The sequence below is a fragment of the Centropristis striata genome, chromosome 24 (genome assembly GCF_030273125.1).
Source record: "Centropristis striata isolate RG_2023a ecotype Rhode Island chromosome 24, C.striata_1.0, whole genome shotgun sequence".
NCBI classification, from domain to species: domain Eukaryota; kingdom Metazoa; phylum Chordata; class Actinopteri; order Perciformes; family Serranidae; genus Centropristis; species Centropristis striata.
In genome coordinates this window covers 7457934-7483782 of record NC_081540.1, presented here as the reverse complement: position 1 = coordinate 7483782, position 25849 = coordinate 7457934, and the positions used below count along the sequence as shown (strand labels likewise).

At 39.9% G+C, this 25849-nt stretch overlaps 1 protein-coding gene and 2 long non-coding RNA genes across 3 annotated transcripts in view; 2 read left to right on the top strand and 1 right to left on the bottom strand.

Annotated features, from left to right (window-relative positions):
* Positions 1-17530, top strand: part of LOC131962951 (uncharacterized) — a 90380-nt gene extending 72850 nt beyond the window's left edge. Inside the window, exon 5 of the long non-coding RNA XR_009389979.1 lies at positions 17304-17530. This is a non-coding gene — a long non-coding RNA (uncharacterized LOC131962951). The remainder of the gene's footprint in view (positions 1-17303) is intronic.
* Positions 14068-25849, bottom strand: part of LOC131962952 (uncharacterized) — a 41980-nt gene continuing 30198 nt past the window's right edge. Inside the window, exons 2-3 of the long non-coding RNA XR_009389980.1 lie at positions 14814-14907; positions 14068-14267 (exon numbers count right to left, since the gene is read on the bottom strand). This is a non-coding gene — a long non-coding RNA (uncharacterized LOC131962952). The remainder of the gene's footprint in view (positions 14268-14813; positions 14908-25849) is intronic.
* On the top strand, positions 21442-23313 carry sox1b (SRY-box transcription factor 1b). Its single transcript, XM_059328065.1, has one exon. It carries the CDS (start codon positions 21707-21709, stop codon positions 22766-22768), a length of 1062 nt encoding a protein of 353 aa, XP_059184048.1. The 5' UTR covers positions 21442-21706; the 3' UTR covers positions 22769-23313.

The following is a 25849-nucleotide window of genomic DNA, read 5'->3' as shown; positions in this document are numbered from 1 at the left end:
GTGTGTGTGTGTGTGTGTGTGTGTGTGTGTGTGTGTGTGTGTGTTTGCCTCGGGGAATAGAATCTAGAGTAAACACACTTGTCCGTCTCTTTCCCAGGTGGAGCTGGATGAATGAATGGGCCAACAGTGAAATTGAAAAGCTGCCCACTGCTCATGAGTGTGTGTACGTGTGTGTGTGTGTGTGTGTGTGTGTGTGTGTTGCCCTAAAACATGGAGTAAAGGCAGAGTGGTTTGAGTAGTAGCTTGTACACACTGTTCCTTATTCCACAAGCAACAGTTGTCAGTTTCATAGTTAGAAATCCACTAAAAAGAGTTTTGAAGACCATTTCTCTCCAGTTGACTCTGCCAGCTACTGACAAAAAAACACCCTTTAAAACCCTTTAAATCTCCCAAAAACCCTCGGCTTTAACTGGAAATCATTGCCTTTGCCCTAAAGTGCACTAACATTTTTAAAAACATTGATAAACAACAACAAGAAAATAATATTACACTGTGTGGCATGGCAAGAAAAAAGTATGCAAGTGACATATTTCCAATAAAACAACTAGTAGAACAATAACTATTGCAGTTAGTGTGCGTCATCATCCTACTGTAACTAGAGAGGTCGACTAGCTGGTCTGTAGGCTCAACTTTATTTTCAATTCTTCTGTGTGGAGGTGTGGAAGTTTTTCTGTTGTTTATTTCCCCTTCGCCTTCCACACGTGTACGTCACTGAATCCTGTTGCATTTAATTGGTTACGTGTCTTAAAAACGACCAGATCATCACATCACCTCTGATCTTAAGGGTAGAAGTGTACATACGTCTCTCCCAGTCTTAAAGGTAAATCTCTTTTCTGTTGCTGCTCCTGTGCTCCCTGATGATTATATATATATATATATATAACTTGTTGATGTTTTAAGTTTTTAGTTTTAGAATGCTGTGTGTATTTTATTGTCGTGTGGAAGTGATTGTGTTGTTGTTCCGTGTACTGCATTGTTTTTAGTAGTTGCACATATAATTTCCGTTGTACTGCTGGTATAATGACATTAAAGATTCTATTCTATTATATTCTATATACAGGGCTGTGCAAAGGTTTTAGGCAGATGTGAAAAAAATGCTGTAAAATGAGAAAGTTTTCAAAAATAGAAATGCAAAGTGAGTGAACAGAAGAAAAATCAAAATCAAATCATATCTGGTGTAACCACCCTTTTAGAGATAGACATATCATAGATACAAATGTATAGTCTCCTATAAATAAAAAAGTCAATCGTGAGCAATAAAATGCACACTTGGTGTGATATGATCAGTAGTTTAAGGTGACTTAAATAACTAACATTAACAAGCTTTAAAAGGATAATGTCTGGTTTTACTAAGTCAGTCACTCATTTGTGTATTTGTCACTTGTGGCCATTGTTCAACAAAAGTTGCACTGGCTCACTTTAATGCTATTAACCATAATGAAATCAAACAGAAATTCCATTAAAAAACAAGAGCCAAACATATTTAGAATCACTGATAATTGCTTTAACGAGTGCTGCGTAATGGTGCTTTGAACGCAAGTCAAAAAATGTTGTTAGGCTCATTAAGATCGAAGCTTATCAAATTTAGACGATGAATTCTGCAATTAAAACCAATTAGAAGTTGCTTAGTGTAATAAACAACTGCATGTTTGGGTCTAAAGAGCAAGCTGATAATATGATGTGTGGTTTAAAGTGAAAAGTAGCTTTTTGTCCTCATTCCAAAATTCAGAAATTTTAAGCTGAGAGCGACAGGTCGAAGCTGAAGCAGTCAACAATTTGTCTGATTGCTTGTGTTTCTGGCTACATTTTAAGTCTTTTTTAGTGTATTTGCTGTTTTGTCAAAGTTTAGCAGTAAATGATGAAAATGTTCGCCAAAACTCTGAAAACTTGAATGGCATTCGGAGAGTGCAGACCCCGCCAAGGCCAGGGTGCATTCACATGTTCCTGGGATGGTTCCACATCCTGAGTCGCTCTTCAGACTTTAACTTGTAATGAGAAATCAACAAAGACACAATCAGGTGTCTGATCGTCCCAGCTGTCCGACCTCCTGACCATTCAAGGCCAAACATGCATAGACCAGCTCAGCCATCGACAGTATAGCTGTGTCTTATATCTGCATGACAACAAAAAGCAAAGCAAATGGATCAGGTGAGCCAGGAAATGTTCACCAAAATTTTAACCAAATATCCTGAGATAATGTTCTATTTTAGGGGGGCGTTCACCTGAATTTTCCAAGTTGGGGACAAATTTTTTCCAAATATTTCGACTAGGTTTGAGCCTATTGACAATGCCATCATGTGCCACCAAACACTGAAATCAATGTGATGATTTTTTAAATATACTTCAGGATTAAGAAGATGACAGTCAACCTTTTTTGTAATGATGAATATAGCTCCTGTAGCATTTTTTTTTTTCAGATATGATTTGATTAGTTTGTATGACTCACACTCACCAGAGAGGAGACAATAGGCCTATACAGATGAGCAGCAGGAGTGCACTGGGAGCAAGATAACTTGAGTATTAATTCATTAATATAAATGAAAAAATCATGAAAATTGAGCCAGTAATTTTTCCATAATCCTGCTAACAGAGACATAAAGAAACCAAGTCAAATGGACATAGATACAGCAGATATATCTATGTATCAGCTGTATCTATGTCCATTTGACTTGGTTTCATAGATACAGTCGCTAAATCGATTTTCAAGACAGAAGAATATGTACTCATTGTTCCTGTTGTTGCTAAAGGGTTAGCATGTCGCACTGAAACCAGTGATCTTTTCTTTAGACAATCTATCAAAGTCTAACAGGTTAAACAGGAACATGAGAGAGAGAGACATGATGCATCGAGCTGCTGTGATAACATCTCTCTCTCTCTCTCTCTAAAAGAAAGGGATAAAGGGCCTTTTCTCCATTCCACATGCCAGCCAACTCCCAGCGGCCTCTTTGTTGACACAGTCGCCACAATGGGAACTAAAGGCCTCCCAATGCTTCCCATTATGAGGCTAACCCAGGGCCCAGTCCCTGCGCTGCAGGGTTATCCAGTGCAGGCCAGCCAGCATTGGCCAAAGCCCCCTTGAATATTAGCCTGGATATATAAGACTACCCCCCCTGCCCCCTGCTGCATTGTTCAGCGTTATTCTGCTCCCACAATGGGACATCACACTTTGGAAGTAATTTTCAAAAAGGGGAAGCCAATCAAAAATAATGGCACTTATTGTTTCTCTTTTAACACACATTGCTGAGCGCCCTGCCCCTCCCTCGTCTGTCGCTTTCTCTGCCCGTGTAGCCCTAAACCCCGGGCTTCATTCACGTCTATTATACGGACAAATTAAATAAAACCCAGTATGGGTCAGAGGGGAGCGGAGAGCCACGCTGGCCGTCGGCAGTGGTGTTAGAACGAGTCAGGGATGGGAGGAACGCCATGGAAGGAAGGGAGAAGTGGGAAAGCTGGAGGAGTGGAGCTACGAGGGAAAAGCAGAGCTTGAGGAAGGCAGGAAGGGATGCAGACAGCCACAGGTGGAGGGAAGGTGGAAAAGACATGGCTGCTGAGGGTAGGGACAGATTCCAGTTGTTCTTATTGCAGCAGTGATTCAATTTGGATTGTAACTAAAGCTATGGGACCATCTCTGTCACTGATAGGCTGAGGCCGTGAGCATTCTGATGGGAAGGTAGTGGAAAATAAACCCATCTGGAACCAACAGGAACTTAGAATAAAGGAAGATCACTGAGAAGTTGTACACTTGGCCTCCATTTCTTTTTCCTCCATGCTCTTCTCCTGCAAGGATCCAAGAGGAAATGGAGAAAAAAGTCTAATGAAAGAGCTCGCCTCATCCTGGCTGGACTGATTGATGGATAGATGGATATATCTGCTGCTTTCTCCCATGGATAGATGGATGCCTGGGAAAACGAGGGAAGGTATGTTGCCACTTATCAAAGAGGGGAGGGACCTTTGAGGCATGAAGCTGCGTTAGACAGGTGGTTCACTAGCTAATGATCGGCTGCATTTATAGTAAATGTTGCAGTTTCTTTAGGTCAAATCGTTGCTTTACCTGGAGTTGATCAAAATCAGGCTTGACTTTTGGCAGTGATGCATTTGAAAAAGTGGTTGAATTATATTTTGACACAAAACAATGGTCTTTACTACTATAGTGTGTGCAAAACTATAAAAAGTATTCCACATCAATTGAATATTGGTTAAAAAAATACAATTGCATCCACTTTTAGCAGCAGCAAGGCTCTGCACAGAGCTACTGTACCACTTAGACCTGCAGCTGGAGAAATGTCCTGCTGGCTGTCTGCAGTTTTTGATCGATTAGCTGCACATGGAATTGGAAAAGCACTTGTCAGTCAGGTTTATATGTGACTTTTTGCAACTCTGACACATATTGACTTTAGTAAGCTTTCAACCTTACTGGATTCATATGAGTGGATGAAGTTTTATGTCTTTATTCTGGTTTCAGTGGAGATTTTCGCGTGAGGATTTAAATCTTGATTTAAAGGCTTTTTGAGCATGTGATAAGCAGTTGTTTGGTGATTTGCTGGGCAAAACATGTCGAGACTTGGTTCCCAACTTGTGTAGCTTCTTCCCCTTTTCAGGCAAGCCATGCCTCCTTGTGACCTCTCATCACAGGTTGCATATGAGCATTGAACAGTTAAATTAGAGATCTTTGCTTGCTATATTTTAAGAGGTAAAACTCTCTTGCATTTGATTGCACACACACAAATCACATTTTTGCTTTCATGTGACTTCTTTGGGGGGGAAACAGAGAAGAAGGCAATGTGAGGGGCAGGAATGGAAAGAAATGACGAAGAAAAGAGAAAGAAAAGGTTGCTGAGGGAGAGAAGGAAAGGGCAGGTGGAGGAGAGCTGCTCTTTGGGGTCTTTGAAAGCAGCAGGTCCTGGCTGGTGGCTTGACCCCATTTAAGATGAGTGAGAGACTTTGAGAAGAACTGCGAGTGAGAGAGAAAGAGAGAGACTCCTCAGCAGTGCACTTAAAGGCCCTCCCCAGGAAGTCCTCATTCTTCCCAGAGCCCGACACCCCCCACCAACAGCAGAGAAAATCTAGGAAAAAGCCCTCATTTAGGACGAGTGGAAGAGAGAGAGAGAGAGGACCCCCATCCTCCTCTGAGGGGGTCCTGATATCAAAACTTCCCCTCAGCGGGATCGAGAGAAATGTCAGCAAGAAGGAAAGGTTTAGTGTCTTTTATCGTTTGATTTGGATATTGATTTGTGTGTGTGTAAAGCTTGTAATCAACCCATTCGACCTTTCCTGCTTTTTTCAGTGTTTTATTTTAAATTGAGGGAGCTATTGTTTGTCTCAAAGACATGACCTACATTTAAAAAAACAACTCAAGTACAACAGAAACAACAACAGGATTTCATTAACTTCAGTATTTCCATTTTCTGCTTCTTTATACGTCTCCTGCAACATATTTCAGATGAATACTTTTGTCTTTTACAGATTTATATATATATATATATATATATATATATATATATATATATTTATATTTTATTAAAAAGCTTTGGCATTAACATATGCTCGTCTTCTCCTCATCTTATGAAATATGTTGTAGTGTAAACAGATTAAACCACCCAACGGAGTAGAGTAGTTACCTCAAACATCAAAATGCTGCATACGATACATATTTATGCATTAGCAATAATAAATAATATTTCTAAAAAGGCCATCTTGCTGCATTATTAAGATACTATATTGTTGTATTGTATTGTTATTTTTTCCCATCATACATCTTTACTTAATATGATTTGACAAAAAGCATAATGTTATGAATCCAGTCTTATAAATGCTGTCATTGTATTTCCAGGTTATTTCAAGGCTCTTTCCATCAAACAGTTGTGTAGTTGTGGGATGGATAGTTCAGTAGCATTGTATCTGTGGTTGTGTTGGAATTGTGCAGCACAGAAGCATTTTTCTCGCAACTTTCATTTCAGTCGGTCTGAAAAAATAGTCTGATGCCCTTATGAAAAGACTGTTTTGAAACAGTTTTTGCTTGCTGTAATCTTTCCTCCTAATGAAAATACTGTTGACTATTGCTGTAGGAACAATTGTGAAGCTATCCTTAAAATGTCAGCACCATAGAAGGTAATGAACACAGGGCTGACTGGATGACACACAACTTTCTTTTCCCTGCAGAATGGTTTCTGATGTGTCGCTTACAATCAGCTGTGATGCTGCTGATGGTGGTGGTTGAGTGGGATTAGCTGTTCTTAGCCACTGACCCCAACTACACACACACACACACACACAAACAGAGGTGTCAGCCGGCATGTTGAACCTCTCTAGTTGACAGTCAGCTGTTTTCTCTGCTGTTTTGCAAAACTGGTAGAATTGTCGGGGTGTGAGTGTGTGTGTGTGTTTCTGTCTGTGTGTAAGTAGGTGAACTTGCATGATGACATGATGCTTTCCTGTTCTCTCTTTATTCCAGTTGGCAGTTGTACCCATTTCTCTTTGTCTACACTTATCTGATCAATGCAACATCTGATCAGATAGAGATCGGACAGATTTTCTTTTGTTTCAAAAGTTGTATTTGGTAGAGGAGAGAGTTGTCTTCTTTTCTTCATATTTTGCGAAGTTGGCTGTACAATACTTATGGTGCTGATGGAAAATGGAAAAGTCCAGAAAGTTTTTAAAAGTCTGTCATATTATTTTGTCGTTTACAACTGAATCTCTGTGGATAAGTTTAGTTTCTCTCCTGTGTCACTGTTTTTTTTACGTTCACTCTCAGCTGTGGGCCTCTAGGAAATACGTGAAGTAACTGCTGACGAAAACATTCCCTGATTTTGCTGTTTCATAATTAAGACGAGCTGAGGGCTGAGCACTGATTGTGTTGGGAGTTCTTCCCGGGGATCAGGAGGGCTCGCCTCTGTGTATGCAAGTTGCTAAGAGGAGGTCTCTGACTGTTTGCTCCTATCAGCAGCTCAGAGGACCCGGACGTCTTGGAGTCTCCGGGTGGTGTTCGGGAAGAGATACCGACTGTTGACTCTATAGTTCCACTGGGGGACTTTAACATGATCGAGAAACTTTTAGGGGGGTGATTGGGAGGACTGGCCTGCCTGATCTGAATCTGATCATGTGCTGTTGTTAGATTTAGTGGCCAGAACAAACACCATGTCCTAGCATGTAGTTGTTCATTAGTGTACCAGAGCACTCCAGGTCTAAAATCTGTGATCGACTTTGTTGTCGTTTCATCAAATCAGCAGTCATATGTCTTGAACCTTTTGGGTGGAGAGGAGTGGAGCTGTCAGCTGATCACTGCCTGGTGCTGAGTTGGATCAGGAGGCTGGGAGGCTGCTTGATAAGACGACCAATAAGATGGCTGAAGCCAGTGAGACAACAAGTTTATCCATGTGGTGACTACACAAGAGCTCAGTAATATGCACATACCAACTGGACAGGGGTGTGAAATTCTTGAAGTTATGGTAGATCACCAACAGTTTTTTTACCTTTTGAAATGGCAGACAGCCGTTTTGTGTCACTGTTAAAAAAATCAGCCAATCTCGGAAAATATTCCCAACCCCCTGAAAGAGACTGACCTCAAAGACAAACAACATATGTTTACGTTCAATTGCTGAAGCCCTCTGAGTCATAGCAATTGTGACTTTTGTTTATCAGAAGCAGAGCAGGAAATACAGGTGCATCTCAATACATTAGAATAAAGTGCCACTTAGTCCACAGAGGGAGAGCAGTCGGGGTATTTGGTCAACAAAATGCTGAATGTTCATTTGTTTCCTGTTTCGTTCAGACAGGTTGCGTCAGTTATTTTAACGCTGACCTCCATCGTTCCCTAGCATTTTTGTCTAAACCTGAGCAAACCCTCACCACATTGTTGTCACATCAGAAGCTGTTTCATTTGACTTGTATGTGTTGTTGTGGAGGGCAGGACTTGCTCTTTAACACAGGCTGACATTTGAATCTCTTTGTATAGGAGTCTCATGTTGCCATTTTTCAGAAATATCCCAGATCTCAAATCTCAAACATACAAAGTCATATTAAAAGAACGAAAAAGAAACATACTATTTTAAGACACTTTCTTAGTAACAACATATGTCCACAATGAAAACACTGGAGCTTTTCTCAGCAGCCTGAAAAAAGGTGTTATTTCAGGTTAACATCCCTCTGTTTGGTTGTTTAAACTTGAACAACACAGTTGCATAAATGTGGTGGAAATGACTAATGTACTGTGCTGGAGTACATTTACATGTTATGTGTGTGTGTGTGTGTGTGTGTTTGGGTTAGCTAGACAGGTTACACTGATCACTTTGATGTGTTCATTATGTATGTGTGTGTGTTTGCGTTGGCTGGGACTGCCTGCTCCCTCAGAGGGACTATCATTGCTGGTAATCCTCTTCATGGTCGACTAATCTGTTTTCGCCGGGGTCATTCCATCCCAGTCCTCCCTGCCTCCCTCTCTCCTTCCCTCCCTCTGCCTCTCTCTAAACACCTCTCTTTCTCTTTTCTTTTCACCCCTCCTCAGTGGGGTTCCTCCCTCTCTCCTTACCTCATCCTGCAAAGGTCACATCTTCATTCTTTCCTCCTTCTCACCATGTTTCCCTCGGTCCTTCCTTCTCCTCCCTCTAGCTGCCCTTCTTCCTTTAATACCACTAATCTTATTACACAGAGAATCAAAGCTTTCATGTTTGCCTGCTGTCCATCTAAAAATCTAATTGATAATGAGAGGTTGGAGAACTTCAGCCTCCTCTCCTCTACATACCACTTCCTCTCAGCTCCTTCTTGTAAGTGTGCTACTATGGAGACCTATATCATTTTTTTTCTCAAGAAGATCCTTATACTGATACTTATACTTAGAGACTTATACTCAGAGATTGACATGATAAAATATGCATTTTATGTCTGCTGGAATCAGGACATTGGTGGCTTAGCTTAGCATATAAAGACTGGAATAAGGGGGAAAAGCTAGCTTTGCTCTGCCCAAAGGTTTGAAAAATCTGCCTGCCAACAGCTCAAAGGCCATTAATTAACATGGTGTATCCCATTTATTTAGTTCATACCTGAACAGACAAGTTAAATAAACAATTTGTGATTTAGAGAGATCTGAGAGGCTGTGGCTATGTCCAAAAATATTTCCGATTTTGCTGAATTGTGCACTATAATTTACTTCCCGTAATTTTTTTAGTGTGACATTTATGCACCCTTTGGTGCCCTCAAAAATTCCACCAATGGAGTGGAAGAAAAAAACCCTAATCTTTCAATGCTATTTAACAAATGCAAATTGTCAAAGGATATGAATCCTGACTTTGATACATTCTGTTTTATTTATATTTTACACAGTTTACTAACTTTTCTATAATCAGAGGTTGTAAATAGGGAAAAGTGAATTTTTAAGCAAAACTAGGTGAACCACCTCCAGACTGCAGCTTGGTATTTAATGCACAGATTTAAGATTACTATCAATGTTCTCAATCTCACACTTGGAAAATTTTCCCCAATATTTCAAAGCCAAATTTTAGAATGAACTCATTCTTAGGGCCAAATTGACACCATGAATCATCAGATTGATATATCAGCTCAGTCCTCCTTCCCCCATCTTTTCCTTTCCTCTTGTATCTTATATCAAATCATCTCCTCATCCTTTTCAACCCTTCAGCTTACCTCTGCTCTCACCACTAACAAAACCACAATCAGATTTCCTCCCACCTCTGACACACACACACACACACACACACACACACACGTAAACAGGCGAATTCAGACACGTGGTCTAATCATATTTCTTCCTATCTAGAAGCAATCAGTGATAGTGTTGGCTGCTCCCGAGCGCCTTGACAATACTGGCAGAGAGGGAGGCTGCACATGCTCTAATTAAATTAAGAGTGTGTGTGTGTGTGTGTGTGTGTGTGTGTGTGTGTGTGTGGAAGGGGGGAGTTGTGATGGAGGGAGGGGGAGGCACAAATAAAATGTAGACGCTGCATCAACGGCGCTTGACCTGCCTGTAGCAGATGGAAGAATGATGGGAAACAAAGGTTTGATGTGAAGAGCTCAGCTGTACGTATAAAGGTCAGAGCAGGATGCTGATCAGCTGTACATTAACATATCATTAGTCATTTCTTATGAATCTGTTTTAGCACAGCAGTACTTATACATCTCTACACAGTCGGTCCAGTCAGGTCTGTATTTTTTTTTAAATAAATCTATTAAAGCTTACCAGTTCCGAGCCCTCGGTCGCCTCGGCAGCAAAGAATAATCATACAGGACAATCCTGAAAAAAAACAAATACTTTGAATGATTAATGCATTTTATTATGTACAATGCCAACCTTTTTTTCACCTTCTACAAGATCCTTGTTATGGTAAATAAAATAAACTTATATGTGGTTAGGGTTATGCAACTAATACACATGTTAAGAAAAAATTATGGTAATAATTGGGTTGTAGGATTACTGGTCTTTTTTTGGTATCGGTGTCACATAAATTACACCAGTGTTAGTGCCTAACTCCTAGTGTCATAAAAAAGTCAAATCATAGTATGTTGTTAAAATGTCATCAGGACTGTTATAGTATACTATGCTATAAAAAATGTCACAGTATACAACTGTATCATGTCATCAAAAAACGTAATGAAAAAGTCAATTTATAGTCTGAGAAGGAATGTCTTAAAAAGTTGTTGTAAAGTACGCCTTAAAAAGTATTTTATGCCATACTAAAGTCACGTTAAAATGTCTTAATTTTTTTTAATAATAAATGTCATAATGTGGTACAATTTTCCTGTGCAGGTAGTGGTTATCATCATTATTGCTGGAGTAGACACAGATGTGAGGCAAATTCTAACATTGTCCTTCTCTTCTTTTCTGCAGATGAGTGAAATGTTTCCGGATCAAAACTGAGGTCCCCCAAATCACTAACTTCAGTTTAGGGTTGGGTGATATGACGATATATACTGTGCAGCTGGTTGAGATTTAGCAATACTGTTTCAGCAAGAAATTAACATTTATTATTTTGTAAATGTTGCATAAATATCTCTGTTTTCTATCCAGACTGCTGAAAGAACAAAAAGACTTGAAGGACCTGGAGGAGACGAGTACTGGAGCATATGATGGAACAAACATTTGGTAACTATCACATCAACTAGTAGTTGTTGAAGTAGCTGTAATAGTAATTGTTGTAGTAGAAAGCTAATTGTACAAGCAGTAGTAATTGTTGTTGTACAAAATGTTCTACTTTAATACACTTTTCTGTGTACACTGCGATCATATGCTAAACTTTGAAAACATTGTTGTAGAATTAGTAGTAATCACACATGCACGTGATACAAAGTCTTACATTGTCCTTTTCTTCTTTTCGCCAGATCAGTTCTGGATCAAAACTGAGGAAAGACTCAGCGGCCACGCCCCAGGTCCACGCCCCATTTGAGTGTTTGACGCATTTTTCAATTAATACAATTTTTTTTTTTTTTCGAAAATGTTGTTGCATAACCCCCACTTTGTATTGCTCCGAAACCCGGGGAGGAGACTCATGTCTCAACTCCCTTTCTGGACATTAGTGTCCTCACAACGGTGAGGAATCGAACCCGGCCCTGGCGCCTTCAAACCCGTGAACTAACTTCAAAGCCACCATGTCACACACTAAGACCTGTTCTCTTCGCATATTTGACTTTTTCATTTCAGGTGTTAGACTTCAAAACTCACTGTAACACCAAAGGATTGAACCCACAACCTCCAGTCTTCAGACCAGTCTTCTACCACCCCGAGCTATCTGCTTTGACACTCAGAACCATCTATTTTATGCATATTTGACTTCTTCATTTCAGGTGTTAGACCTCAAAATCTGTGTTCCTAAAGGTTTGAACCTACAACCTCCAGGCTTCAGACCAGTCTTCTACCACACCGAGCTATCTGCTTTGGTGGTCTGAAGACTGGTCTGAAGACTGGAGGTTGTGGGTTCAAACCTTTAGGAACACAGATTTTGAGGTCTAACACCTGAAATTCAGGACAACAATATGGTCTCAATCGCTAGTCAGAAAACTGAGCAGCGACTCCTTGGAGTGTCTGTTAGTCCAACCAAACACTGAACAAGACATTTTTACTGAACAAAACGTTCAAATAAACTGTCATTAAGTGAAAATACAGTGTGAAATGGTCCATATTGAGACCATATTGTTGTCCTGAATTTCAGGTGTTAGACCTCAAAATCTGTGTTCCTAAAGGTTTGAATCCACAACCAGTCTTCAGACCAGTCTTCAGACCACCAAAGCAGATAGCTCGGTGTGGTAGAAGACTGGTCTGAAGCCTGGAGGTTGTGGGTTCAAACCTTTAGGAACACAGATTTTGAGGTCTAACACCTGAAATGAAGAAGTCAAATATGCATAAAATAGATGATCCAGAGTGTCAAAGCAGATAGCTCGGGGTGGTAGAAGACTGGTCTGAAGACTGGAGGTTGTGGGTTCAATCCTTTAGGTGTTACAGTGAGTTTTGAAGTCTAACACCTGAAATGAAAAAGTCAAATACGCGAAGAGAACAGGTCTTAGTGTGTGACATGGTGGCTTTGAAGTTAGTTCCCGGGTTTGAAGGCGCCAGGGCCGGGTTCGATTCCTCACCGTTGTGAGAACACTAATGTCCAGAAAGGGAGTTGAGACATGAGTCTCCTCCCCGGGTTTCGGAGCAATACAAAGTGGGGGTTATGCAACAACATTTTCGAAAAAAAAAAAAATGTATTAATTGAAAAATGCATCAAACACTCAAATGGGGTGTGGACCTGGGGCGTGGCCTCTGAGTCTTTCCTCAGTTTTGATCCAGAACTGATCTGGCGAAAAGAAGAAAAGGACAATGTAAGACTTTGTATCACGTGCATGTGTGATTACTACTAATTCTACAACAATGTTTTCAAAGTTTAGCATATGATCGCAGTGTACACAGAAAAGTGTATTAAAGTAGAACATTTTGTACAACAACAACTACTACTGCTTGTACAATTAGCTTTCTACTACTGAAACTACAAAACTACTAACAACAATTACTATTACAGCTACTTCAACAACAACAACTTCTAGTTGATGTGATAGTTACCAAATGTTTGTTCCATCATATGCTCCAGTACTCGTCTCCTCCAGGTCCTTCAAGTCTTTTTGTTCTTTCAGCAGTCTGGATAGAAAACAGAGATATTTATGCAACATTTACAAAATAATAAATGTTAATTTCTTGCTGAAACAGTATTGCTAAATCTCAACCAGCTGCACGGTATATATCGTCATATCACCCAACCCTAAACTGAAGTTAGTGATTTGGGGGACAGCTCTGCAGTTTAATGTAAAATTGATATGGAATAGATATTTTCCTGTGCGGCCCTCAGCCCCCTAAATGGGCACTCAGTCATCAAACTTTGAGAAACCTGGTCGTAGAGTATTAAGAATATGCAAAATTAATAAAGTGTGATATGCAGCACTGGCGTTTGGTACCTCTCTGCACTGTTTTTGAAGACATAAAGCCTATCTGTCTAGCACTAGTTGCAGACCATTACTGCCAAGGCCTATTAGTGATGAGTGATGTGGCTGCTAATTTTGAAAGTACTCGCTGAGAGATACTGTTGAAAATGTCTGTAGGCCTTGTTTACATTATAAGCATAATGCTGAATTTTCCATTTTGTTGCTTGATCGAAACTGATGTGAACATGGAAGTGCTGTCCACACCAGGAACAATGTATTGTTGGGCTGGTATTGTCTCTTAAGACTGCTTTAAGTATGTTATATCTGTGTGAGAAATGATAGAATAAATAGTCTTGCAGCTCTGGTGTAAACGCAGACTTCTCTGCCTGAAGCCCAGGCTGTCTGGCAGACAGGCAAAACCCATTAGCAAGGCTCTGTTAGCGATCGTCTTGTAAACCGAGACCCCGGGCATTCATTAGGCATCAATCAAAGGACGAGGTGCGATGATTAAATGATGAGTGCAAATGCTTAACAGTGTTCGGTACACCAGGCCACTTTACTCTGACACTTGAAAGTGGGGGGAAATGGATGGAAGAAAGATGATGTTCGTCTCCATGTAGATGGCTGGAACTGGTTAATTTATTCATGGGAGTTATTAAAGAAAGTGAATTTCACAACCCTAAAGTCAAAGCTTGATGATGCCTACAAATGCTGTTGGAAAAAAATGGAATTCATTCGCATTGGCTCCCAGTAATCATTGTTAAATTACACTTCATTTAGAAATTCACAGACTTTGTTCCTATTTCAAAGCGCAGAGAGTATCAGTCGACACCAGATGAACCGAACCCCAGAACCAAGTTTGGGATCTGTAATGCACAAGAAAACGTGTCCATTTTCAATGACGCTCATATGATTAAAGAGGCTACTCACTCACATTATTTACTGAAATGATAAACTCTTGTGTTTTTACCAAATCCTGAGGACCCATATAAAATGTATTTATTTTTAAATGTATTTAAGCTTATATGGTGGATTTTAAATGTATGCCTAAAGTTTAAAACCATAAATTGATGCATAAAAGCACCAATTAGAGCATACATATTGACTATAATGTAGGAAATTAGGTGCCCATGCAAAAGGTCTATGGAGCGCCATAGAGTGGGTGTGGATGAGGGGCCCATTAGGAAAATTTTCTCCCCGTCTGTAATTCCGTAATGGCTGGTCGGCAATTGCTAGACCCCCCCTGCTTTGTTTAACTTATATATATATATATATATATATAAGTGGACTAAAAACTCTACGGCTTTATCTCAAGACAGTTCATGAAATTTGATGAAGTATATCATGAAACAGTAATTTATGAAATCCTAGTATGGTATGTCATAAAAATTATGTTTTCCATCAAAGCATACCATCCAGGTCCAGTCGTTGGTGCTTTCCTAGGTGTACTAATCCTGGAGGATGGTCTTCATGTTGGACTGCTTCACCCAGCGATGTTTACCTCACCTGCAGAAAACACAGTGCAAACACATTAGAGCCATGTTGAAGCTTGTCTGCTACAACATTAACAAGGACTTTCTACCACAAAAAATCACCAATAAAAGCTGGAAACTTGAGGTTTTTGCTACAATTGCTAATATTTGAAACGTTGGCCATATTTAATATTAATTGGTCACCTTTATACGATTCATACAAACACTTAACGTGATTCGAATTGACTGGAACATAATCAGAGAAATCCCAAGAGATGCTGCTTGAAGCCACCATCTTTTTATTCATACATTTATTTCTCCATTTTTTTAAATTGTCATTAAAAAGTCTAAGCATTGTTGCTTCTGCACTACTTTTATCTCAAGCATTCAACAGTTCTTTCACAGCAGAACAAAGTGTGTTGAAAGCATCAATCATTATATGCATAAAATGTGTATCATTCCTTTATAACTGGAGAGAAATGAGGCATTGAGAGAAAACAGCACACACCCAAGACATTACAGATATGGTGAAAAGTTGTTCTTTACAGAAGGACAAACTTTCAATAGCAAGAAAACACTGTTAATTACTATTTTCATCATCAACTGTCGGGCAATTTTCTCCAGAGTCAGGAAGGCTAAACTGTTTTTCAGAGTATTTAACATGACATATGTCATAGCTTGCTGTTGTATGTATGTACTGTATGCATGCATGTGTGTGTGTTAGTGTACTCCCTGCCCCGTCTGTCAGGCTGAGCTCCAGTAGAGCTGACAGCTTGCTGTGACAGAGAGCCTTAAACAAACCCACTGGGTCGGCGGCTGCACAGGAGATATGCCTTTGATTCTATTAGGCCTGTGTGTGTGTGTGTGTGTGTGTGTGTGCGTGTACATGTGTTTGTTGGTTTAGAAATTTCAGGCCTAATAGCAGTGTGAAGGTGTGAAGTTCTTCAAGCACTCTTTGATCCTCAGCTCTGTCCAGTTGTTATATTTTTTATGCATTAGTTAGTATATAAAATGATCATCAGTGGTCATTAAAGTTGTGGCGTCCACACTGATGTGGATTTATGGAGAGTATTGAGCTTCTAAATATTAAATTTGCCCCTTATTTTCTTTTCAATATACATTATTAGGGACGTTTCCATCAACAGGTTTAGAGCGAAAAAAACAAAGCTGCAGTTACGTACTTTGGTCAGAAGATGACAGTGTAATGTACTGCTGTAGGCTAATATGTCAGTAAAAAGTAGAGACTGAGAGAGAGAAAAAACAATAAAAAGAGTCTTCAGGAATTTGATTCACTTGGGCAACGTATAAGTGTTATTTCATGTCAGAGTGGAAACAGCTGATCAGTCATGTGAGTCAGATGAACGCTAACTTATTTGGAAAAAGCATTCTCACCTCCGGTTTAGCGCATTAATCAAAAACCACCTCAAGCAAGTGTAAAAACTTTAATGCACATTTTCAAAAGTTTTATCAAATTTTGGTGTCTCCATCAAGCTTTTCTCATGCGAATCTTCAATATGCACATAGAAAAAAATAGTATTTTATGGCGTGTGCAACACCATGCTTTTTCGGGGCACATATACTTTTATATCGCTTGTTTTCCCCCTAAAGGGAGCGTGGTGACGTATGCCTGCTGTTTTGAATGATTTGGAGCTTTAAACCTCCTCTCATGGTCCACAGCTCGCACATTTGTATTTATTTATGTTTCATTTTTTTCAGATTCAGATTTCTAAATCTCCTGCTCAGGAACATTTGTGTCCAACATAATTTATGATTAAACTTATCTTTGCATAATCAGTATAGTTGGTTATGTTGTATTTAATCCTTCACTGTGGAAAAGTAGCACAAGCAAATACACAAGCATTGCTCTACTGTATGTCTGTTATAAGCAGGACCAACTAAGTGTGAACCAAACTAACCAAGCTGAGCACAAGTGCAGCCAGCGTTTCCAGCATTGTCCCATTGGTCAACTCTCTCTCCTGTTCCACACAATAATACCTGTTACAGTACTCTCTGGGTATTTCCAGTTAGGCCACGCTGGCTCGACACTGAAAATCTACAACATGCAGGTTACACAGGACTAAGAAGGTGAATTAAACACTATAGGTAGTTAAGAAGTTTAAGTAATTCACATTTTGCTTATTGTAAGAGGTCAAAGTATCTGATATTTTCCTTTCTTTCTCTCTAAAAGCAAAAAAATGTGTGAGATGTGGGAACAAACAAACCCAACCAACCCCAGAATAACCCACTCGCAGTACTCTTGATGCTTTAATGCCATTTATTAACCCGTGTTTGTCAGTGTGTATTTAGATAGAGAGAGGAGGGAATGATCATTATTATTATGTTGTTAGTGGGGTTTTTTGTGATTGTGTTTACATCCCTGTTGCCATCCACATTTGTAATCTGCTTTATAAAAATCATTCTTTCTTGCAGATATGGAAATCTTTGGAAGCTCAATAGAAAAGAGGAAGCAGCACAGCGTTGTTGGGAACAGTTGGGAGCAATCAGTCCTGCAGACTCTCGTTGATCTGGAGTGGAAACAGAAGCTCACATGGAGCTTGATGTCTGACACCATCCATCTAACTCTACTGAATGGGCAAACTGAGAAACTGTGCACACAAATACCATCTGTACTTCAGTAAAACTAACTTCTATTTAAATTACATGTCTTGTGTTCTCTTTTGACAGCTAATCAAACTTCAATTTCAATCAAGTTTTGTTTTCAGCTATGTTTGGTTAACACTTTCATAAGCCGTGTTCCCATCAACAAATTTCTCTGCACATTTTGAAGATTTGCAAAAAAGTAAAAAAAAAAAAAAAGCTTGATTGAAACACCAAAATTTGATAAAACTTTTGAAAAAGCGCATAAAAGTTTGAAAAAGAGTTAATCCACTAAACAGGAGATGTAAACACTTTTTCTGAGAAAGTTATGATGTATAGAACATTTAACTCACATGACTTACCAGCTGTTTCCTCTGACATGAAAGGACTATTATAAGCTGCCAAATTTAATCCAATTCCTGAAGACTTCTCTCCATTTTCTCTCGTGGTTGGCTAAGGTTGTCTGATTAACAACCCTTTTTTTGTTGTTTCTCTTTACTTCTTCTCCTGTTTACTGACAGATTAGCCTACAGCAATACATTACACTGCCATCTTCTGACCAAAGTACGTTACTGCAGCTTTGTTTATTTGCTCTAAACCAGCTGATGGAACCGTCCCTAATTCACATTTTCTTTGATGCAGTATTTCATAATTAGCCCTCATTAGGAGTACACGTCATGTCCTGCACATGAACAAGCCACCAAACAAACACTAAAGTACCAATTAGCTGCGACACATTAAACATGTAAACAAACAAACCCTTACTTCAGCACCACTACTAACAACACACTCTGCCCATGTTTTTTTTTTTTTTTACTTAATATCAGTATGACTTTCATTTATTTTATTTATTCTTAAATTAAATGGTCATCAACTGACTGATACTGGACTGCGCTTGTGCTGATTGGCAATCAGATCCGATATCAACAACAACAGTCTTCTGCCAGTAAAGGGGGCAGGAGGTTAGCCAAACATTTAACACAGTGAGCAGGAGAGAGCAGAGAGGAAGAAGCCATCATTCACTGCAGCATCTCAACAGCATTAGTAAAAAAAAAAAAAGTAGCAAAAAGAAAATAATGGGTTGAGTTAGAGAAGCAAGAATACACTATGAGGCAGTAAACACAGATTGATTTGAAAATACAAGCGATAAAGCAACCCTTTACTGCACACACACTGATGTTTATTCAGGTTTCTGTTTCATTTTTACTTTGTCTTTATTTTCTCAGTTTTGACAATGCAGTTCATTGTATTTATAATGTATGTTAAATATTCTTTAATGAAGCTATTTCTTTAAAAGATCAGCCTTCTGAGTATCTTCAGAGTCATATCGGTACAGAGAGAAATAGGAAAGTGTAGACTTTTTTCATTTCAGCTCAGAAATTCACTATGTTGGCCACCACAATAGTAATTAGTGGGGTTTTTCCTCTAAAATGTATGTTTAAAGAGTTCCACATTAGGTGTGCCTTATAAAAATTGAAGCACTTTTTTCTGTGTTATTGCCTTAATCTTTTTTAAATCATAATTATGCCGAAACACTGCACAGTTGGTCAAGACTGTCAAAACTACAGTGATTTGTATGATCATGCTACGAGCCAACCACCTGGTGGTCTAAGTTCAAAAATAGCTCCAGTAGACTGAGTTTATTTGGAGCCATTTGAGAGGCCCTCGTTACATTGAGAGCAATTCACCTGCAGTCAGTCAGCAGGGCACAAAAAGATCACACACAAACCAAGAAACCATCAAATAACAAGAGCTATGATGTGACAGAGCTGCTGATGGTTGGGTCCGTCTTCCTGTTCACTTATCTAACAAAGCCAACACACAGGCATCGTCTCTCAAAGGTCACCATGTCCAACACACTGTTGTAAATTAAACCTCCCAAAAAGTTGATTCTTCTTATTGGCTGCCATCTATAAAATACCTCAAAGTGAGAGTGAATTCAATGAACAATACAATGTGATTAAATCCCTCCACATGTAATCGATACATGATTTGAAGAAGATATTATTCTGTGGTTAATGTGAAATATTTCTGTGACTTTGTGATGCTGAATATCCTGCGTTTGTCTCTGTGTTTCTGTGCTGGATGCAGAACGGCAGAAAGAGAGCAGATTGTCACAGTGCACGTAAAACAGATCATACAAGCCACTTAGCAGCACTATAGCTGACTGGTACAAGGCAGCGAGAGGAAAATCCAGCCATCCCAGCGTGCCAATATAGTTTAGCAGCGTGCTGAGAGGCGGGCAGCACCTGACAGATGCCACTTGGGAGCATAATCCCAGAGGGCTGAAAAGATCCTCCACATGACGGGAAGCCAGCGAAGCAGGAGACTGGAATACCAAACAACAAACTGCATCGTTAAATGAAATATATATCTAGTCCTTCCCTTTTCACTTCATGGTGCTAAAATACAGCCAAATGCACGTTTCTACGAGGCATCTATTAACTGACCATGTGAAATATGGGCAAAACATTTATCTTTGATTCATTATTTTCTTTTTAAAAACTCAGCAATTGACTTACACTTAACAGAATTATGTTTATTTAGCTATTTATTTCTACAGTTCTACAATGTCGATGTACATATTTTATTCCTTTTTATCCTGCTTATTCGCAGTTATCATTTATAGAATTGGCTGAAAATTAAATATATTGTTTGTATAATGAATAACAATATATAACAATGTCAAATATGAATGTTTTATGTGTGAGAAAGTGGCTACCTGGGTACACTTGCAGAGTGGTGAAAAATCGGTGCACAATATCACATAAAAAAGGTCTATTTTCATTCAAGCTCAAAAACTGACTATATTGACCACTATATCTGTTATCTATGTATTTTTTCAGTATCTGCACCTGCCTCAAAAATCCCATTGATACATTAAATTCAGTCAGGTATTGTTTGTTTGAAAAATCCTAATCATGATTAGAAGAACAGAAGCATGAAAGCAATCCGGGCCTCTTGCACCAGGCCTGCAGCTTAAAGACGGCCACATCATGTTTCATTAGTTCCTTAAAATGTTAAAAATTAAAAATCTGTATTTCTAACATTTATAATGGGCTAACAGTAGTTTTTCTCGGAGGGTTAAAACCTCTCCCTCTTTCTCTCGTGCTCTCCTGCAGCTTTGGTGAAACAAACAAAAGGGGTGCTTTGAATGGCACGTGCTCCGGGCGTCAGTCACCTGTTTCCTAGCAACGGGCACAACAGAAAAGCACCTGTGGCTCTGAATAGGCGGCGGTGAAGCCCTTAGTTTGACAAAAACCAGGGAGAAATTAAAAAATATGGTCCTGGGCTTTTTTTTCCATTATAGGTCATGCTGTATAAAAGAGTAATTTGCCCCTAATAATCCATCTCAAATTCATAAAGGCTATTTCTGATTTGGTAAGGCATGTTAATGAGCTTAATAGTCTGCTTCAGTTATTATAAATCAGTTCTAAAAGTAGACTCCTTTTCATTGTGAATACAAAATTCTAGTATTGTTTGGTATTTTTTGTGCTTATTCTGTTGTGATGGTGACATAAGAGGCGTATTAAAGCAATCATGAATCATTCTGCTGATTTAAAAAGCTGTCCAATTCATTTTGATTTTCATCTCAGATTTTTTTGTACCACCTGTTTTCTGCTAATTTCCCTATCACTATAGTTCCAATTTTTGTGACGTGCATTTTTTTTAAATTCTTTGATATTTTACAAAAAGATATTATAATATATCAGAGCGCACAGAGTCGATTCAAGCCTGCAGAGGACGTGCGCAAAATGATGGGAATTAAACTGTTTACATGTTGTGTGTGTTTTAGCGACACACACCAGCTACACACACAAAACAGATGACAGAGGGAGTAATTTTTAGGTGCTCCGACGTCACCAGAACCTCGAGCCCCTGCATGCAAATCACGTCTCCACTCGAGCCTCTCCATTGGCCGTCCCTCGCTCATTTAGCTGCTGTCAAAGCGCGCGGCCTGGGCACGCTCCGGTAACTTTTCTCAGTACAGCTTCAACCAAAGTAAGCTCAAACAACCGCTTTCTATTCTTCTCAGCGCTCGCGGATGACAGGAAAAAGGCGAAAGGGGAAGTGCGGAGCAAGTTTACCTCTGAGTGGATTTCATCGTGAGACGACAGCACCTTTTCATCTCTCTCTCCGTTTCTTTATCTCTCTCTTCCTCGGAGGTTTAGCTGTGCGCGGGCCAGCCTGAATGTTTCTGTGTGTTTGACTGTTGTCCTACTAAGACGAGGTGAATGTACAGCATCATGATGGAAACGGACTTACATTCCCCCGTGGTCCCCCAGACCAACCCATCCAACCCGGGGGGACACGCGGGAGGAGGAGGCGGGGGGCCCGGCGGCAAAGTCCCCCAGGACAGAATCAAGAGACCCATGAACGCCTTCATGGTGTGGTCCCGGGGCCAGCGGAGGAAAATGGCACAGGAGAACCCCAAGATGCACAACTCGGAGATCAGCAAGCGGCTGGGCGCAGAGTGGAAGGTGATGACCGAGGGGGAGAAGAGACCGTTCATCGATGAGGCGAAGCGGCTCCGGGCCATGCACATGAAGGAACACCCGGACTACAAGTACCGGCCGCGGAGGAAGACCAAGACGCTGCTGAAGAAGGACAAGTACTCGCTGGCCGGCGGGCTCCTCGGCTCTCATGCAGGTGCAGGGATGGGCGGCGGGCAGCGGCTGGAGAGCCCTGGAGGGGGCCACACCGGGGCCAACGCGGGCTACGCCACGCATGTGAACGGCTGGGCGAACGGCACATACTCGGGCCAGGTGGCGGCTGCAGCGGCGGCGGCGCACGCTATGATGCAGGAGGCGCAGCTGGCATACACGCAACACCCGGGCTCCGGGGCTCACCCGCACCACCCGCACCCGCATCATCACCCGCACCACCACCCGCACAACCCGCAGCCCGTGCACAGGTACGACATGAGCGCCTTATCTTACAGCCCCATCTCAAACTCTCAGAGCTACATGAGCGCGTCTCCGCCGGGCTACGGCGGGATCACCGGCTACACTCACCAGCACCAAAGCTCCGGGGTCTCCCCAGTGTCCGGGGCCATCGGGGGGACTTTGGGGTCCCTTGTGAAATCTGAGCCAAGCGTGAGCCCCCCGGTTTCCACGGCGCGCGCACCGCCGTGCCCTTCGGGGGACCTGCGGGACATGATCAGCATGTATCTGCCGACCGGAGAGGCGGCGGTGGACTCCAGCGTTCACAGCAGACTGCATGTGCTCCACCCGCAGCACTACCAGAGCAGCGGCTCCACTCCGGTAAACGGGACGGTTCCTCTGACTCATATTTAATCTCTAAATGTACTAGAAGCACTACCAACCACAACCAAATATTTAAAGTTAGATGTGGGCGCAGGCTGCTGATGAATTGTAAATTATAGGCGGTTATAGCCATAAAAATGCAATCACTTTGAACAAACTTTTTTATTGTTATTTTTATTTTCTTTCAGTGATGGATTTTTGTCTGTCCGAGCTAAAGGAAAGCGCATCCGATTTACTTTTGCTCTCTGGGAAAGAGCATGCCAAGTTTTGACACGATTTAAATTATAATCCGTGAAGGCTGGTGCATTTTGAGGGTTATTTTTTCCGACTTTTCTGTGGAATTAAAGGCACCAGCTGTGTGTTTGAGGGATGTTGAAAATCTGTTTAAAGAGGGAACCGTATAATAAATGGAGGGCGGTGTGGAAGATGTGTTTTTAAAAAAGTTTCTAGGCTGCAATTTAAATTGATTTCCAGTTTTAATGCTTGTAAACATGTGAGTCAGTCGGTGTAATTTGAATTTGTTTTTGTTGTTGTAAAATCTTGTAAATTGTGAATAAATAGGCCTACTGAAAACACTTTTATGCAATTGTGCATAATTTACAGAATATCAAGCCTCATTTTAGGGTTGAAGACGAAACTATTTTCGCGCTGCAGTTTAACACATTTTACAGTGTTCATTTGTTTGTGAGGTATTTATTTAATTTTATTTTACTATAGCGGGGGGAATTGAAAGTATCATGTAAACTGTACCTCTAATATTTAATGTCTATTCACACTGATTCCATTTCTGAAATATACTTTAAAATGCTGACGAGCTTATTGTAACGTTGTAATGAACACTGTCCCCGGCAAACAGTAACAATCTGGTTAAAATGCAAATGGCAACAAAAAGAATAATTACAACATTACACGCAGACATGTTGAAAAGATCGTTATCAGTCGTGCCCTTAATTAATTATTTCTCTTAGAATAAAAAAAATGAAACATTATCATATTTGGCTTTTCTTCCCCGAGATAATAATTTTAAACGTTTTCAATGACCTTGTCTTAAGCTGGCAGAAATCTGGAATATAACTTCATGTTGGACATTAAATGGGTATTATGTCATACTAAGGTGATGTGAGAAAAAATAATATATGATTTTAATAGTGAAATAGAACATGACAATAGGCCTACATTTTTTTTTCCTGAAATTACTTTCTGTTTTTTGTTATTTACATTTGAGTTTTCTGTACCAATATTATGTGTAATTGTAAATTTATATAGTCCAATAACTGACAACATATCTATATATTATCTGACAGCCTGGAATTAAACACTTGTTGGTTGAGTTTTACTCCACATATAATGTCCTAATTTTCCTTTTGTTTATCAATTCAAATTGAGCCACATTTTTTTGAAAACTCCCCACTTTAAAACTCGATTTTAGAAAGTAGATTTGTCTGATTTGATCTGATTTGTTAGATCTTGCATGTGCTTTTTCAGGTAATGATAAATAATAAACATTATTTATCATTACCAGAAAAAAACGCATGCAAGATCTAATAAATACCTCCAGTAATGATAAATAATCAACATTATTTATCATTACCAGAAAAAAACACATGCAAGATCTAACAAATCAGATTGCAGGGATATAGGCTAATTGTGTGAGGGTTTTTTAATATTTTGATTTCTAACTTTCTGTCTGATTTCTTGCTAAAAAAAATGTCAGGCCTCTAAAATATGTTCTCAGCAGAAGGAGCAGGCCTGTCTAATCCCAATTTTTGTTTGTTTTGCTCAATTTTCTGCTTGATTAGTCTGAAATTTCCTTCACTTCCTGCTGTAGTTGTGGTTCTATCTGTTAGTATAATATTACACTAACAGGACAAGAAGTTTTTTTTAAATCTGCCTCAGGGTCACGACCCCAGTAATCTAGATCTGAAGCAAAAGTAAATCCGACAGCAGGAGTATCCAGTGGTCAGTGAACTGCTAATTCCTTAGCCCCGCCTCCACCTGGGTCCCTGTGTCTGCCTGTGTGTTGTTACATTATTTCCTTCTTGAAATGTGATGGCTGAATCAGTGGAGGCTCGGGCTGGGGCAGGACGGGGGTAAGGAGGGAGGCATGAATGAGCGCAGAGAGGACGAGGAGGAGAGAGGAGGTTTTTGTGTTGGAGGAGAATGGGGATTAGTCGTGGTGTAAGCTGGGGCAGCCCGGGGGTCACCCCCAACAAAAAGCACGGCAAACAACACCCCTGGTTTTATCAGACTAATTCCCACTCGGGTCTGGACTTAAAAACAAGAGGGCAGCGTGAATGCAAATCATATATAATAAAGCTGTTTCCATGGGTGTCAGCTGTTTAAACTGGAGGTATTTATTAGTCCTGAATGTTATTTATTCTCCTTTAAATTCACATTTATTGACATTTATTGGGATTGCTCTTTAAATTTGAATTATTTTCACAATTTGATTTACTACTCTGATACATAAAACAGAAATTTAAATGAAAAGCAACAAACAAATATGACATTAGGGTAATTTTAAAGAAATAATGCATGGATATGTTTTTCTGATTTTAAGAAGAGGCATGTTTTTATTTGCATTTTAAGACTGCATGCCAAATTAATAAATGTGAATTTTTATTTCTCATTGTTTTTCCGTGACTCCGTCTCCAAAGCAACTTTAGTGGCCGTCAGTATTCATGTTTATTAATCCGTAAATGAATTCCACCTTTACAGCTGAACACCTTAAAGTTTATTTATCAATGTTTGAATAATTGGTGTGAAGGAAAACGTCCAGCACGATTGAAAGGCTGTTAAAATGTGTTGTTGAGGCTTCATGATACGTAAAGTGACGCTAAAGAGTGTCAGACAATATTTGTATAACTGAAAATACAATTAAAACGGCTGCCAGCAGAAATCTATCAGAAAACGCTAAGTGTAACCTGTAAGTTAAACAAAGTGGCAGAGATGTTAACAGATCATCTCTGTTCATTTTTAAAGGTTTTTGAAATACTTTTAACGTTCAAGCGTGTTGAGGGAAACAATGGAAATATTAAAGATGAGCACATTTTCAAAAAGTGAGCAAAGAAAGCATGAATATAACAGGGAGAAAAAGTAATAATTTAAAGA

Excerpts from the sequence above, each read along its gene's own strand:
- sox1b (XM_059328065.1), top strand. The coding sequence starts at position 21,707 with ATGTACAGCATCATGATGGAAACGGACTTACATTCCCCCGTGGTCCCC.